The following is a 16,915-nucleotide window of genomic DNA, read 5'->3' as shown; positions in this document are numbered from 1 at the left end:
TAGAACTTATTTTTATTTATGCGGATTTTTTATTTATTTATCTACTTTTGCCCTTGAGCTGCTTCCTTAACTGCAAAAAGAAAAAAAAGATGGATAGATAAACATAATGATAGATAGCCATGCAGATAAATAAATAAAGAGTCAGACAAATACATGTTCGATCGTTAGATGATTTGATAGTTAGTTAATAGGAAGTCCAATAGTAGTTAGATAGGTAGTTAGATAGATAGTTTAATAGTTAGACAGTTTGAATTAGTTAGTTAGTTCGTTAATTTTACCGTATTCTGTATTTTTTTATTTTTTTATTTATTTGGATTATTTTTTTGTTTTTGTTTTATTTTATTTTGGTGTTTTTCTTTTTCTTTTTGTTTCTTTTCCCTTTTCTTTTCTTTATCTTTTTCTTTGTTTTCTTGCTGTTGTTTTTCTTTTTTGATGTTCTTTTTTGCATGTCATCCTCTTGTTGATGTTCATTGGTCTGGGTGAGCCGCTTTCCTCCCAGAAGAGACCCACCCATAATTTTGATGTTAGTTAGGGGCCGAAAGGTGGATGATGTTTATTATGTTTTTCTTCTCTTGATGTGTTTTTCTTCTTGTTTTTCTTTTCCGATGTTTTTTTCTGTTCTTTTTCTTCTTATTTCTTTTCTTCGTGTTTTTTAATGTTCTTTTATTTCATATCATCCTCTTGTTGATGTTCTTCGTTGGTCTGGGTGAGCCGCTTTCCTCCCAGAAGAGACCCACCCATAATTTTGGTGGTTAGTCTGGGGCCGAATGGTGGATGATGTTTCTTTGTATGTTACTTTTCTTGATGTTGTTGTTATTGCTGTTACTTTTCTTTTGCGATGTTTTTTTGCTCTTTTTTCCCCTATTTTTTGGTGTTCTTTTCTATATCATCCCTCTTTGATGTTCTTTGGTCTGGGTGAGCCTCTTTCTCCCCAGAAAAGACCCATCCATAATTTTGGTGATGTTATAGTTTGGGGCCGAATGGTGGATGATGTTTCTTTGTATGTTACTTTTCTTGGCATTGTTCTGTTATTGTTGTTACTTTTCTTTTGCGATGTTTTTTTTTCTCTTTTTCCCATTTTTTGGTGTTCCTTTCTATATCATCCCTTTTTTATGTTCTTTGGTCTGGATGAGCCTCTTTCTCCCCAGAAAAGACTCACCCATAATTTTGGAGATGTACGTTAGGGCCTGAAGGTGGATGATCTGTGTTTTTATTTTATTTTCTTGATGTTTTGTTACTATATTTTCATTTTTCTGGTGTTCCTTTTTATTTTCCTTTTCTTTGGTGTTCCCATCACGTGGATTGTCTACGACATCTAACGAGCACCACAAGCCCCGGTTTATTGTTCGGAGTTTGCTCTCCTAGGCAGACTGCCTACCACGGCTGACGAGCTACACCTGCCCGGGTTTATTGTTCGGAGTTTGCTCTCCTAGGCAGACTGCCTACCACGGCTGACGAGCTACACCTGCCCGGGTTTATTGTTCGGAGTTTGCTCTCCTAGGCAGACTGCCTACCACGGCTGACGAGCTCCACCTGCCCGGGTTTATTGTTCGGAGTTTGCTCTACTAGGCTGACTGACTACGACTTCTTACGAGCTCCACCTGCCCGGGTTTATTGTTCGGAGTTTGCTCTCCTAGGCAGACTGCCTACCACGGCTGACGAGCTCCACCTGCCCGGGTTTATTGTTCGGAGTTTGCTCTCTAGGTGAATTGCCTACCACGGCTGACGAGCTACACCTGCCCGGGTTTGTAATCGGAGTTTGCTCTCCTAGGTGAACTGCTCACGCTAACGACCTCCACCTGCCCGGTTTTGTAATCGGAGTTTGCTCTCCTAGGTGAACTGCTCACGCTGACGACCTCCACCTGGCCGGGTTTGTAATCGGAGTTTGCTCTCCTAGGTGAACTGCTCACGCTAACGACCTCCACCTGCCCGGTTTTGTAATCGGAGTTTGCTCTCCTAGATGAACTGCTTTCGCTAACGACCTCCACCTGCCCGGTTTTGTAATCGGAGTTTGCTCTCCTAGATGAACTGCTTTCGCTAACGACCTCCACCTGCCCGGGTTTATTGTTCGGAGTTTGCTCTCCTAGGTGAATTGCCTACCACGGCTAACGAACCTCACCTGCCCTGGTTTGTTGTTCGGAGTTTGCTCTCCTAGGTGAACTGCCTACCACGGCTAACGAGCCTCACCTGCCCTGGTTTGTTGTTCGGAGTTTGCTCTCCTAGGTGAATTGCCTACCACGGCTAACGAACCTCACCTGCCCTGGTTTGTTGTTCGGAGTTTGCTCTCCTAGGTGAACTGCCCACCACGGCTAACGAGCCCCACCTGCCCGGCGTTGTAGCCGAAAGATCTCCGGCACCTCCGTCGGGATCCCGATGGACGCCGAGGCGCCCTGCCGGGAGCCCTCCAGTCCTGCCATGCTCGCCTGGGAGACCTTGGGCTCGCTGGCGCTCCACCGCCCCGCCGATTCGAAGAGGGCGGATGCAAGAACTCGCTTCTTAAAACTACCAGACTGGATTATAAAATTAATCATAAATGCCGCGAAGGCGCCGGTCACCGCGTTTATCGGTTCTTGGATGAAGAACCAATGGGCCTCGGGGACGCGCACAAGCAAGGAATCCTCGCCGCGGCTTCCGGCGCAGCATCCTTTTCCCTTTTCTTTCTTACTTCCAATTTTTCATTTTAATTATATTTTCTTTCTCTGATTGACTGATTGATTGATTTTACATAGTAAGAATTGGTTCACCAATTAACGTCTTTCAGGTCCATTGCATTCACACACCTGCTGAGGGAGAACACCAGTGAGCGTGTTGACTCACGAGGACGGCCCACTAAAGTTTCCTAAAATTTGTATTGGGCTGCCACTTCTCTTTAGTCGTCTGTTCCTCTATTTTTCTCTTCTTTATTTAATTCTATTTCTCCCTTTCTTTCATCCTTGCTCTCTATACATATATTTCTTTCAAACTTCTTCATCAGCCCCTTTCCATTCTCCCTCCCCTTCATCTCCCTCCATCCCTTTCATCCCCCACGCCTCCCCCCCATTTCTATTTTTATGTCATCATCACGACATCTGTTTAATTTCTAAGCGGGGACTTTTTTTTTATGTTCTTGGATGTTACATTCTTCCTGGGGTCCATGTTGTTGCACAGCACCCTAGAATATTCTTGGCAAAGTGCTTCAAATTTTTGAAGCTTTTTGCATCACTCCAGTACCTCAGTGAATTGACATCAAAAGGCAAAACACCTTCTTCTAGGTACGTTTCAAGTTCTGCCTTCACCACTGCAGTGTCATTTGTTGATGCACTTGCCATCATTTGCCCAGCTGGAGGCATGTATAGGCAAAAAGACGAGGTCGTGTTGCACTCATGCTCACTCTCTTGAAATGTTTTCTTCTTCAAGGTCGACTGAGTTGACTCGGAAATAATTAGGTCCACAATCTTGGAAACCTTTTCCTTTTGCATTTTCTTACATTGCATCCATGCCAGCTTAAACCTGGGGCTCATGTCAGATGCGGCAATGACATCAGTCCTCTCAAGAAATGGATGCAACCTCTTGTTGATAGGTGACTGTAGTGCATTTTCCAAGTTAAAGCAGTAGATCGGTATACTGTCTCTCTCGTCATCTCGTCCCCTATGCCTCCCATTTCCTTGACGTCACACATTTTTGCAGTCGGATCCTTCTTCCGAGCCACCCATCCCTCAGTAACTCCTTAAGGGCCGTACTTTACTCTCCTACTCCTCCTCCATGTGACCTGAGGTTAATTTCCTCCTTACTCCCCACCCTTATTTTTTTTCCTCAATGTTCTCCTTACTCCGCTTTCCCCGTGATCTGACGTTAATCCTTTCCTCCTTCGCCTTCAACCTTAATTGTTTCCTCCTCCGCCTTAATTAATTAACGCGGCTTATCATTACTTCTTTTTCTATTTCCTTAACAGTATTTATCCTCCTCAAATGGTTTTGACTCGAAATATAAATACAAATACAAAATACTTTTTTTCTGGGTGCCAAAATACAAAATCCTTTTTTTCTGGGTGCCAAAATACAAAATCCTTTTTTTCTGGGTGCCAAAATACAAATACAAATACAAAATACTTTTTTCTCTGGATGTCAAAATACAAATACAGATACAAATACATTAAAATTGTATTTGAATACAATTCAAATACAAATACAATTGTATTTGATCCACCCCTGGTGAGTATAGTGGGAGGGGCTGCCCTGTGTAGGCCACCGGGCCGGCCTCTTGCATGCAGTTTCCTATATGTGTTCTTATATGTTCTTCCTGCGGGACGAATCGGGAAGGGGAAAATTTGGGCACAACCTTGGAGGAATAAATTATTCTTCCTTCAAGCGTTTCGGCTGCACTTTTTTTCCCCTCTATCTGCCAGTGTTTTTTTTTTTTTTTTTTTTTTTTTCATTTCTTATGGTTAATAACGCTGTCTCTCTCATGGATGTCATACAGCCACCTCGACGATTAATTGTAAAATAGCGAGCAACACTCCTGCCATAATATGAGTAAGAAATTATACAAGTTTAATAAGTTCAAATGCTCGATCATTGACCAAGGAGTAATAAGATTGCAGATATAAGATGCTTTGTTACAACACCGTATGTCGAAGCCCTCTCCCACTCCAGCACCTAAAATAAATAAAAGAAAATACTGGCCTATAACCAGCAGAAGAGCAGCAAAGAGGATAATGTGCATCGGTTACAAGCCCTTTTCGTCATTACCTGAATTGTATGGGTATCTCATAGCCTCCTTTTTCATTATTACAAGACCTACAATAAAAGATTAAGAACAAAGAGCCATAAAAAGACTAATTAAGGTACAGGTAAGGTACAGCAGTTCCCCTCGCAGGTCCCACGGAGATGAAGCGAGCCACACACGGCGGGCCACCAGCTGACAGGCCTGGCCACGCCTCCCCGCTCCGCCGCCGCCCGCACAGCCGTGTTGAAGGCGTGTCTGCTGTGTTCCGCGTTGGTCATCATGTCCATCACAGTTGACATTCAAGTGAAGAGGTCCAGCAAAATATACCACCCCGGGGTGAGCCACTGTGTCATGCACCTATACAGGTGTCCTGCGCATTATTTATCTAGGTATGGGAGCTGCCTCGTACAGGCCTACCGGCCTCTTGCAGACTCCTGCGTTCTTATGTTCTTATTTAAACCACCCCTAACTTAAAAACTTTGTCATTGCGACGCATTTTGTGTTTCCCACCGAAAACCCCGCATTCCCACAGGTCCCTCAGCCTGGTTTGGGTGAGAGGGGGAAGTTTGGGCAAACACTATACCGGATATATTGATGGATTAATTTTTGTTTATCGCATTTTAGCAGCAGAGCTCAAATCAGGTATGGCTATGTTAGGGCTAATATGCAGTGGTGGGCACGGTTCCGCTAATTAGCGAAGCTAACTTTTCCGTTAGCTGATTTGTGTTTTCGTTAACTTTGGAAACAGTTAGTGGACCTATTAGCTTTCGCCAAATGTAGTTCCTCCTCCGCTAACTTAAAGTCCACTGAAAAATTCATACAGGTTTGTTCTTGTCCATTGTGGGCAGACACAGCACCAGTTGAGCCACATGGCGCAATAATTCCAAGGCTTCTGCTTTTGGGTAAATTATGCCTTTAAGTAGGGTAATTGTACAATTATTAAGGAAACTATGTCTAAGCTACAACATATTAAAATTTCAGGTTACTAGGTCTGTTTGTAAGGGTTTTAGAGTCAAAATACTAAACCGAAGCTAAATCCATATATAAAAAGTTAACGGTTAGTGTTAGCTTCTACTAATTTCTTTAATCTTTATCAGTTTAGCGTAAGTGAAGTTAACTTTTTAGTTAGTGGATTACCAGTTAGCAAAGCTAACTTTTTGGTTAGCGGTGCCCACCACTGCTAATATGGAGATAATGATAGCCATCTCTCATGAGATTAATACTGACATTTTGTATTTATTTTATTTCTCTGAGTTTGGGTTCCTCAGTTGTATTACAAGTTGAATCCGATCGTTTTTGGGTTCCTACAGGGTTTGTTTTAGGGAGTACAGATCCGGTTTCGAATGTCAGCATTACAAGTCACTCATATCAGGGGCCAGCGGCTGGGGGACTTACAGGATATCAACCGATGTGATAAACAGGTGAATAAGATTATCAAAATCATCAAAATGCATTTTTTTCAGAGCCACTCAGGCCAATGGCTACCCTATATTTAAGTTTTTGAATGATTTTAAAGCATACAGTGCCTAATGAAATTGTTATTATTTTATTGAAAAGAATTATGACATAAGGCATACATCATACAAATGCTCAGGTAAGGATAGAATATAACAATACTCATAATGTGTGTTTAGCCAAGTCCTCCCCATTTACATTTTCTCAAGCAGTTCAAATGGGGCTCCATTCTCTGTAATATTTTAAAAGGCCCTCTGCACTCCTGTGTTTGATTGGTCTATTGAAACCTTGACTAACAATCCCATGACACACCATCTTAAAATGGCAGCAGCTTTGAAAGCGTCGTGAACACTCCTAATTCCATACACAGCAGTCATGCACAAATCTGCTGCTGTGTGTTGTCACATGATTGCCTCATACTCACGAGGGAAACGTACAGTGTTTACCATAGCTTCTCTTCGATCATGTAAATTTGTAATAGGCTTTCTTACCTGGATGACCTTTCCCTATGAGCCATGCTTGAGTAAACCGTCAGGCATAGAACCGAAAGGTCTCACCAACCAATGTGCCAGCCTATCCAAGCTCATCAAACAACAGAACATAATCCAATAAGACATAGGCTGGAAAGTGCATTGGGAATTAATTTCATATGGTCAGGGATAATAGTCGTAAAGCTTGTGGCCAAGAAAATCTTTTAGAGCAGCTTTGAAAGCACCAAGGTCTCTCAGCTCAACAACTGCAAAGGGAAGAGAATTCCAAGAGCCAACAACACGAACTGGGAAGAAACGACGACGACACTCAAGGGAACAACGAATATGAGCAAGTTTGAAGACATGACCTCTTGTACCCACAACTGGAGCAAGCTGGAATAGTCTAGTCGAGTCAAAGGGGGAAACACCATGCATGATCTTCCAACACTCAATCAAATCAGCTCTCAATAACCTCCCACAAACAGAAAAAAGATCAAGAGCAGAAAGCCTGTCTGCATAGGACAAGTTCTCTAGGCCATCTATGTTTTTGGTCCACCTTTGCTGGACTGACTCTAGTAGCTTAATGTCACCAATATAGCCAGTGTTCCACACAACTGAGCTGAATTCAAGTAGAGGATGAACATGAGTAGTGTACAGTGCCATCATAAAATCATGAGAACAGCATAATGTTGATTTCAGTAAATTGGAAGCCACACCACCCACTTTGGAAGCCACAGAACGAATATGGTCATGAAATTTCAGTTTAGTATCAATCATTACCCCTAAATCTCTGCTCAGAGTGGTGAATGGGATAGGAATATCACTAATGAAGCACTGGTCGTAAAGGCCAGCAGGAGGGATATCTCTGCCAAATCTTAGACCCACACATTTGTCTGGATGAAGGTTAAGACCACATGATTTTGCCATTCCATTCAGTACATCAATATCTTGCTGAAAAGTAGCTATACAGTTGATTGTAGAGGAAATATTATTACTCTGAACCTTCATATAAATTTTTAAGTCATCAGCAAAGATCTTATATTGACAGCTAAGTGATGAGGCCAGATGGCTAATGTAAATAAGAAAAAGAACGGGACCCAGGACTGAACGTTGCGGAACACCACTCATCACACTTTTGCAGGCACTAGAATAACCGTCAACAACAGCTGACATTTTCCTCTTGGTAAGAAAGTTGTGGATCCAAGACAATATGTTACTAGAAATACCCAAATGATGTAACTTAGTGATCAAAATGGAATGGCAAACTGTGTCGAAGGCTTTTGTGAAATCAAGTAAGATTAGGTCAACTGTACCTCCTGCATCAACACTTTGACTTATTTCATCATGTCAAGAGTAATTGATCTTTGACACTCCTTCCTGCTCTAAAGCCAAACTGAGAGTCAGACAAAATTAAATTATTTTTCAAGTAAAGATTAAGTTGTTCCACAATGATTCTTTCAAGCATCTTGCAGCATACAGATGTTAGACTCACAGGACGGTAATTCAAAGGGTTCGAATGCAAACCTTTCTTAAATATAGGGACTATGTTAAAACTTTTCCATGCTGAGGACACTTGTTCAGTATTTAACGATTTTGTAAAAATAAGGTATATAAAATTATGGTAAGCCAGATTATTTTGACAAAATTTCAGAACCAGTGGATGGATACCATCAGGACCCATACTAGTGTCTTTCTTGACATCTTCATGATAATTTCATGAAAAAACATCACTAATGAGAATCATTGTGAAGAAATGGATGAATATGTTCGCTGTTTTCATTCATTGGGAAGCAGCCTTTGGATGGGGGGATCCACCCTATGAATCTCTCCTGATCATTCCAGTAATGCTGGCTGAACCCAAACTAGGCGTGTCACTTGTAATACCAACACCCAATGATCCTCATGTCCGAAACCCTTCAGGTTTGACTTGTAATACGGCTTCTTATCCATTAGGCACCCTGAAGTATTCTGAAATAGTCATCCCCTTTTCCTTCCTTAGCTATACTGCTGATGATATGGAATAGCTAACATTTTGGGTAAAGCATCTAGTGTTTAACATGCCTAGCCATGAGTCTGTGGGTCGAGGTACACAGCTCACTCATCCTCCCTTTTGGGGCTTGTTTATAAATGGGTACCTGTGTGTTGCCTTCAGCTTCAATCCTCTGTTTTTTTAATATGTTACTATCAAGTGAGTTTCATAGTTGTTAGGGTGATGCAACACAAGGTTAAATTATGAGGTTTATTCACATTATGTTGGTATATAATGGTAGCGAGCCTACTGAAGTTAAGCAACAATATTATTTACAATTCATCATCCTGTTGGTAATGGTAGCGAGCTGACTGAAGTTAATTAACAATAGTATTTACAATTCATCATTCTGTTGGTAATGGTAGCGAGCTTACTGAAGTTAAGTAACAATCCTAATTAATAATTATCACTCATCACTCCTATTCACCTTAAAGGGCTCACTCATCTCTTCAGACTATTACAACTACATGAAAGATATGGTACACTGGCCATAGCCTAAACACCTAACTGTTGCTAAATAACAGCTACCCTAATCAGGGTTCAATGATACATGATTAATACTGAAAATGTTTCCTACCACCGATGTGTTCACAGGGATGATCATGGAAGCACGGTAGTCATGGGGGTTCAGGACACCAAGGAGGTGGTCATGAATTCCCACAACCATTGGACTATACAAATGATACTAAAATTTTTTTTTCCTTTTCTATTACTAAGTTAATCATGGGATGAGACATTCGTGCGGGTCTAAGATACCAGAGGGTGATCATGGAAGCCCAACAAGGGGGAACTTTACATATTAACACAACAAAGGGGTAACCGCCCAGTCAGTAGGGAACCTGGCGTGAGGAGAGGCGAGGCTTGACTCAGTTAACTGTTATAGGTATAATAATAACATTGTAACACACTAAATAATCACTGTCTGTTGGAATTAACTTCACACGTTGAGGCTTGACTGATAGGCAGCTCTCAGCGCCTTCAATAATTCGACTCCCCCCCCTTTGGCGTGGCTGCCGGCTAAACTAGCATACCGAACGGTGGTTGTAGTTACAGATACTTGGTCTGTTCCGCTAACTCAGGAGTTCAGAGACAGCTGTTCCTCTCTCCCACGTGACTTAGGTGAAAAATTCCTCCTCGTTGTTCCCCGTAAAAGAAAAACCTAACTTAACCATCCTCGGCACCTTCACTATGAGTCAAACCCACGCGATGCTGACCCATCACTGGTTCGTCTGTCTGTCTGAATTTATGACCTGCCTCACCATCACCTAATTCACAGTTAATACCTTAATTATTTAAGAGGATGGATTGTTCTGGGTTTCCCCGCATTACACCTGAAGAAGGTGAACTATGGTAACCTGGATGCCACACCTGCCCTGTGTCCTGAGGTAATGAGTTCTTACCCACCACAGAATCAAGGGACAGTGAGATGGATATGAGCACCAAAATCATTCATAGCTATTGCATGTGCCCCCAACTTTATGAGCCTGTCCTTTTTGGGTCACTGAGTGTACATTTGTTACTCCATGCAGGAGGTGGTGAGTGGTGTGGTGATGGTGGACAGCCGCTCTGACACCAGACACGATGGCATCACCCTCACCATAGATGGGATGGTGAACCTCCAGCTCTCACCCCGCAGTGCTGGCATACTTGAGTCCATCGTAAATTCATCAAAGGTAAGTTGAGAACCTCTGTGTACACCTGTGGTGTAGCTTTCATGAGATGCTATTGGGATCTTTGGTATCATGTACGTCACAAAGGGATTCAAGTATCTGTTTTCACATTTTAAGCTGACTTACTAAAGTAGACTTTTTTGCTTTATTATTATTATTATTATTTTTTTTTTTCTAGTTTGAGAGAACATCTGGACATGATAGCTTACAGTACCACCCGATCTAGTTGTCATTTTCTGAAACAAATTATGCAAACAGGTTGAAGGGTTTGGATGCAGTACATTATATAGTTTTAATATTTTTTGTTATTTTATCAACTTTCGAGTATGTATTAGAATCATCACTTAAGTTTATCATTGTTTCAGCCAATCCCCTTGATCAATCAGTCGATTGAGATTGCTAAGTCTGGAAAGTTGCCTGCAGGACAGACAGAAATTCCATTTGAGCTGCCGCTGACTTTACGGTCTTCCTCCAAAACTCTCTACGAAACGTATCATGGCATCTACATCACTGTGCACTACTGTCTACGCTGCGACCTCAAGCGCAGCCTCCTTGCCAAAGATGTCAATAGGTCACAAGAGTTCATTGTGGAGTACAAGGTGTGTATTTGCCCATCCTTATCCAGTAATCCCATTCTCCGAAGACAAGGTGAGGAGTTGGGAGAAAAAAAAGACTAACCTTTAGATAAGTGCTTAAGGGCAAAAAGTGTCGAAAGGGGACCCAATTTTTAACATTGACCCCAGTTAGCTTGAAAATAGTGACATAAGATAGCAGGGGAAGCTGCTTTGTGGCAGAGGACAGTCAGTAAGAGGAGGGCATCTGATGAAATGAAAGGCAGGATCTCTTACTATTTTTTGCATTTGTATGTGTAACCCATCTAGTTACCATTACTGATTCTACATTTAGTCTAATGTACTGTTGCAGACTGGCACTGGAGGAAGGAACCTATGGAAAAGAGTCAACTTTGAAATCAGCCCAGAGACTCTGCAGAATGTCGTGATCGGCGCATCCTCAGTTCTTAGTAAGGCCACCTCGACTCTGTCAACTATCCGCTCTCAAAGCCACTGACAGGAGAAGTTGGTATATAAGTATTTGCTGTTAACTGTTCTCTTACAGAGAATGAGCTTGAAAAAATGTGAAATTCTGTAAAATGTTTGAAAGCAAACATTTTTCAGCTGTATAAGTAATAAAGTCAATGTAATTATGAGTAGGCTGTGAAAGTTTTAAGCATTGTTTTACATTTATACCCTGTGCTCTTGGTCCCTCATCCACTCAGTCTGCTTACTTTCATTGCAACTAGAACTGGTGGAATGTCTTAATTATTTTGTGACTGGACTGTCTTTGCAGCTGACTGTTTGTGAGTGTGAACGAGGCATCAGCAGCGTGAGCTCCAGCCAGAGGCTGGAGACCTGTGGCTCTAGTGAGGGTTACAGCAAGGAAGGTAAGCCTTTCTCTTGATTAAATCTTTAAGGATGTGTACAGTCACGATGACCTTCCCTACCCCATTGTCTCTCATGCCTCAATATTCACTTCATTGTGTCCTTGTTACCAGTACATTTTCAACTTTTCCATATATTGCATATGTCAAAATGATTAAAAAACTAAAATGAACATCATCTTCAAAAGAACATTATGAAATTATATTGAATTATCTTATTTTATAGCATCCGGATCCAGAACATTCAGATTGGGGAGGGAGATGTTTGCCGTGGAGTTTCCATCCTGTGTACATGTTGTTTCCTCGCCTCTTACCTGTGCCACCACCATGCTCCCAACTTCAAGATTGGTAAGTACTGCAGTCATGGAGTTCATAAATGCTTACATATAGTCACCTTCATGCCCTACCCTTAGTAACTTCTATATACATCTGTATACTTTACCACATAGAAATCATTCAGTGAATCATGAGTTCAATGCTCTACAGTATGAGATAAGTGGCATGTATTGTATTTACTGAGTAGGCAGGATAGGCCCACATCAGGTTTTGTTTACCTATGAGTAAGTCTGGTACTAGGAAGGAGTATGGTTTTAGGAGAAATTTAAAACTTGCCTTTATTACATGTTTGAGCCAAATCCAAGTGTAAAGCATATAGTTCTAACTGAATATTTATAAATATGGTATAAGTATGCACCATTAATGTTAATAACTAATATTTCAGAGTTTGAACTGAACATAGTGATAATATTTGATAATGACCACCTGGTGGTTGAAACTTTCCCCCTCAAACTCACGCACTTGAAGTCTGAAGCAGCAAGCGTGTAAAATACCTTAGCCAAGCTCTCAAGAGAAAATTCTGGTCTGTATGATTCTGTTGTATCTTGAGGGTTGTCAAAGTATCTTTTCTTTCTTTATGAATATCTGGACCCTGCATGATAGATGATTTCAAATGTAGAGCAATAATTGCAAAAGTTCCATTCTTTGTAGCAAAAACTCCTAGCATAATTTTCACCTCATTTTGTTTAAAACATTTGAATTTAGTTAACTGCTAACCAGTATCTTGTATCATCTTTTCAACATAAATCTGATGAAAAAAAGTGTAAAAAATTGAATGGTGGGTTATGTTTGAACAGCAGCCTTACTTAATAAGGGGTATGTATGTAAGATGAGCCAAATCTTATAGATGGTGGAATGGCTTCAGATATTTTTAAATGATTAATATGCTTTTGTTACCTAAATGGATATGCCTTTGACCTTTCTTTTCTTCCCAGAGGGAAGATGAATGTGACAAATCTTTGAGGTGTAATGCATCAGGGACACATTGTCTACTCCATTAAAAATTGGTGTAAGTCACTTTAAAACATGTTTAGTTAAAACTTAGACATTCTAAACCATTCCTAAAACTATTATTTCTGTAGTACTGTTTTTACTTGTTTTAATGTGTGTTAACTCTGCTTTCATCCTTCATAATCATATCCAAACACAACACTTCTCTCTTGCATTTTGTAATGGATGCCAAAATGATTTTGCCAAAATATAATTAATGGAATGTGAAGTGAATAAGTGATATGGTAAAGTCAACTTCAGTCCTAAGCGGTGACAGATTTAGACCAACTTTACATTAAAATTTACTGTTATTTATCTGTCATTGCAACTCTGGTACTCTTGTCTTGTGTAGTTTCTTGACACAGGAATTGCTGGGAAATGGTGATCCACTATCAATATTGTTTTGTCCAGTTATTTAAAGGCTGACACTGTGTAATCAGGATTCAGCAAGTGGAAAATCACTGAGAAAAAAAACACAATCCTAAGTAGCACTAAAAGTAACAGGGATGATTGAAAGTGTTAACAAATATTGTGGACATCAGCTGAGCAAGGGTTGCAATGACTGAGCCTGTCTTTTGGCTATTTTATACCTGGTGCTTGGTTCTCTTGTTGAGAGGTGTAACAAACCATTGATGTTTCACCTGTAAGAGAGCAGATTTATGCGCATTTGTGCAGTGGCTGCCTAAAAGTTCAGGTGAACCATCATGGAATCCATTTCCATCTTCTACATGAGATGGTAAACCATTTCCACGTAAGCAAAATAAAATATCTGCTTGCTTGCCAACCAGCTCAGTTATTAGGCAGTAGCTTGTATGAAGTACATTAGTTCATTTTGGATAGCAAAATGATGGTTTCAGCACACCCAAGATTATTACCACCAGTCAGTACTGAGCATTGGTGCATGTACCACAAAATGTAAGCATATTTTCATGAAATTGAAGCTTTGGCAAAAATGGCACATTATTATGAAATATAAGTTGATTTAAATCAAAATTAGCAAAATGTGCAAGTAAACACGATAGTCTGCGAGACAATGCACCACATGTGCTTAAGCGGTCACCAAAGAACAGTGGATTCTAATCAAAGCAAGAGAAAACTAAGACCAAGAGTTTACTCTCAAGCTGAAAGAGTTGCCAGATTATACTTCTAATTGTATGTACATATTTTCCTCTATGTCATCTCTTTTGGAGTGCAATGATGTTAATATTTTTATAATCAAGCAAACATGCAAATAATTATATGATAATTTCTTACATTCATATCAAAGGGTTATAATAAAACAAACAATGAATGTTGTGTATGATTAATTATATTTATCAAACCCCAACAATAAACAGCAGCATAGGGAGGCAGTGATTGAATGTATGAAAATTTGTTCAGGAAATGGGACTTTTAACTAGCTGCTGCAAAGACTAAAATATAATTGAAAAGAAGTGTGTGTTGATTTGAATTTCTGAAAGATCTGTAAATAACAGCATTAGCATTTAGTCACTTATTTATATTTACCCACAATAGTACAAAGTGCTGTATTTTCTCCCTTTAGTGCACTTGAGACAAGATGGTACACAAAATTTTTTAGAGACAGACAGACAGACAGAAAAATACTTAGCAGTTAAAGGGAAAACCACAAATATTAATTTCATTTGTCAGTTTTATTAGTTACCATAAAATTCACTAAATAAAAAAGAATCAGAAATGTAGACTCTACTTGTACTGCAGGTATTTTAATCATCAGAATCACTAGTCATCTGTTCATAACAGAAAGGTAAATACGAGTGGAAAATACAGAACACAAGTAACTGCGAGCAAAGCATGTGTCACAGTGTATAAAGTGCACGCACACAAACACAAACACGCCCACACACACACACACAGTGCCACAGCATGCCCTTTTACAGCTTAAGTGGTGTATTGTGTAGATGGAGGTGGGGTCCTGTTGCATTTGAAGAAAGTAAATGTTTCTCAGGGAGATGGGTAGTGTTTGGTGTTTAAAGCATTGAGCTTTGCCAGGTGCAATATGGGCATGAGGAAAATGTTTTAAAAGCTTGATCCCAAACAGCAAGGTATAAAGAATTTGAAGGATTTAACTCCACTGACTGTGAATTTTTTGGACACTGGCCAAAGAGGAAGCACATGTTGAAGGCCTAGAGGAGATAACAATGCAGAGAGTATAAGGGCTGGCAGTGTGTGTTAGAATGCACTGCAGGAGAAATTTGTCCAAGAAATAAAGAAAGCAAACTATGGTTAAAAGGAGAAATTAATGAGTTTAAGGCAATTAAAAGTGTATCTGGCGAGTAAGCAACTAAAAAAAGAAAACAAGTAATTGAAAAAGGAAAAAAACTGGAAAATAAAGGTGAGTCAAAGTGAAGATTAAGGTAAAATTAACATTGAAGGACCATAAAAAGTTGGAAGAAAATTTAGGAAGAGGAGAAAAGTTTGACTGTAATGAAGTTCTCAGAGTAGCAGTGATTTGCTAGAAAACCTTAAAAAAATACAGAAAGTGCTAGAGGCAATCAAGATGACAAGAAGGTGCTTGGAAATAGGGATGTGGTGAACAGAGAAGTGTACAGTCTTTTTTTATTTAAAGAATGGCCCAACCAATAAATAGAGGGAGAAAAAGATGAATTAAGTCTGGTGAAAGAGAACCTAGCTACAGCTTGATGTTTGATGAAAACACAGATATTAATGCTAAAGAAATAGAAAAGGTTTACAGGCTGGGTAGGCATGGGAAGGAAAGAGGGGCCTCTCTATAAGTTAAGTTTAGGTACTAAGATCAAAGTAAATGAAATGATATTAATAGAACATTGGAAATAAAGCTCAAGAAAATATCTATTAGGAGGTTACCTAAAATGAAAGTACAATGAGCTATAGTCAGACTCAGCCATGGCAGAAGTGTGGTTGAGGCGGGACTTATTTGGCCAGGAGTCCACTGGCCAAGCGATGGATATAAATGGCAGTGCCTAACTATGACAAATGTGCCATCAATTATATGTTCAATATTTAGTTAAAAAACTACACTCAAGCCCAAATAAACAAATTTATCGCTTTAAGTTTTTTAGCTGATTTAGGACCCAATTTTGATGTGCTGAATCCCAAAATCACACTGGTTTTGCTCAATCAGGTCAACTTTTTTTTTATCTATCACCACATGATTCTTTCTTATTTCTTTAAATAAATGAATTCTGAAGAGTTTACATGTCCCAATTTTTTGACTTACTGGTATTTTTTGTATTTTAGCCAGGACAACAGTCCGGGTTCACCAAATACCCGTACTTTCTGTGCATGTGGGATAGTATGGACAAAGCTCAGCATTACATGAAGAAGGATACTGGCCTGTATGGGAGGAATTGGAGCCTTGCAGAGCAAGGAACTTCATCAACAACCCTCTGGTGGACAGGAGACGTATACTCTTCCCTGACTGGCTGCACATCAAGCTCGGCTTGATCAAAGTCAGTTCACCAAAGCTTCTGAACAAGGATGGTGTGCTGCTTCAATTTACTTATGCCATGCTTTTCCAGGATTGGACCATGGAGAAGTTGAAAGCTGGTGCATCTTTGACGGTCCTCAACTCCGTCAGCTCATCAGAGATCCAGAATTTGAAAACTCAATGAGCAGAAGTGAAACTGGAAGCATGGAAGTCTTTTTGTTCTTGTAAGTGAAGAACTTTATTGTGCAACGAGAAGGCCAGGAAATGCGATGAGAACTTGTCACCAGCTAATGCTGATCTGCTTTCCAGGAAACCTCCTGATGCAACATAGGCATCAAAATGGCCATTACTTATTCTCACAGCATGGATCAGTTTCCTGAGAATCTGGGATCAATG

The 16,915-nt window shown here is 40.1% G+C and overlaps 1 protein-coding gene and 1 long non-coding RNA gene across 3 annotated transcripts; one reads left to right on the top strand and one right to left on the bottom strand.

The window, feature by feature from the left end:
• Positions 1 to 282: 282 nt before the first annotated feature.
• Positions 283 to 2,950, bottom strand: LOC126990282 (uncharacterized). Of its 2 annotated transcripts, XR_007744192.1 has the most exons (3): positions 2,052 to 2,945; positions 1,602 to 1,669; positions 283 to 1,533 (listed from the first exon to the last, which is right to left on the bottom strand). It is a non-coding gene; the product is annotated as an uncharacterized LOC126990282 (long non-coding RNA). The 2 variants fall into 2 exon arrangements; XR_007744193.1 differs by lacking the exon at positions 1,602 to 1,669 and having other exon boundaries at positions 2,052 to 2,950.
• Positions 2,951 to 4,854: 1,904 nt separating this feature from the next.
• On the top strand, positions 4,855 to 11,321 carry LOC126990280 (vacuolar protein sorting-associated protein 26C-like; the record flags this gene model as incomplete). The annotated part of the gene is made up of 4 exons (XM_050848847.1): positions 4,855 to 5,040; positions 10,188 to 10,331; positions 10,694 to 10,927; positions 11,253 to 11,321. Coding segments are annotated over exons 1-4 (504 nt in total), but the record flags the coding sequence as incomplete, so codon positions are not given.
• Between the last annotated feature and the right edge of the window lie 5,594 nt (positions 11,322 to 16,915).

This window comes from Eriocheir sinensis, unplaced genomic scaffold (genome assembly GCF_024679095.1).
Source record: "Eriocheir sinensis breed Jianghai 21 unplaced genomic scaffold, ASM2467909v1 Scaffold1520, whole genome shotgun sequence".
Lineage (NCBI taxonomy): Eukaryota > Metazoa > Arthropoda > Malacostraca > Decapoda > Varunidae > Eriocheir > Eriocheir sinensis.
This window is presented reverse-complemented; position numbering and strand designations above follow the sequence as displayed.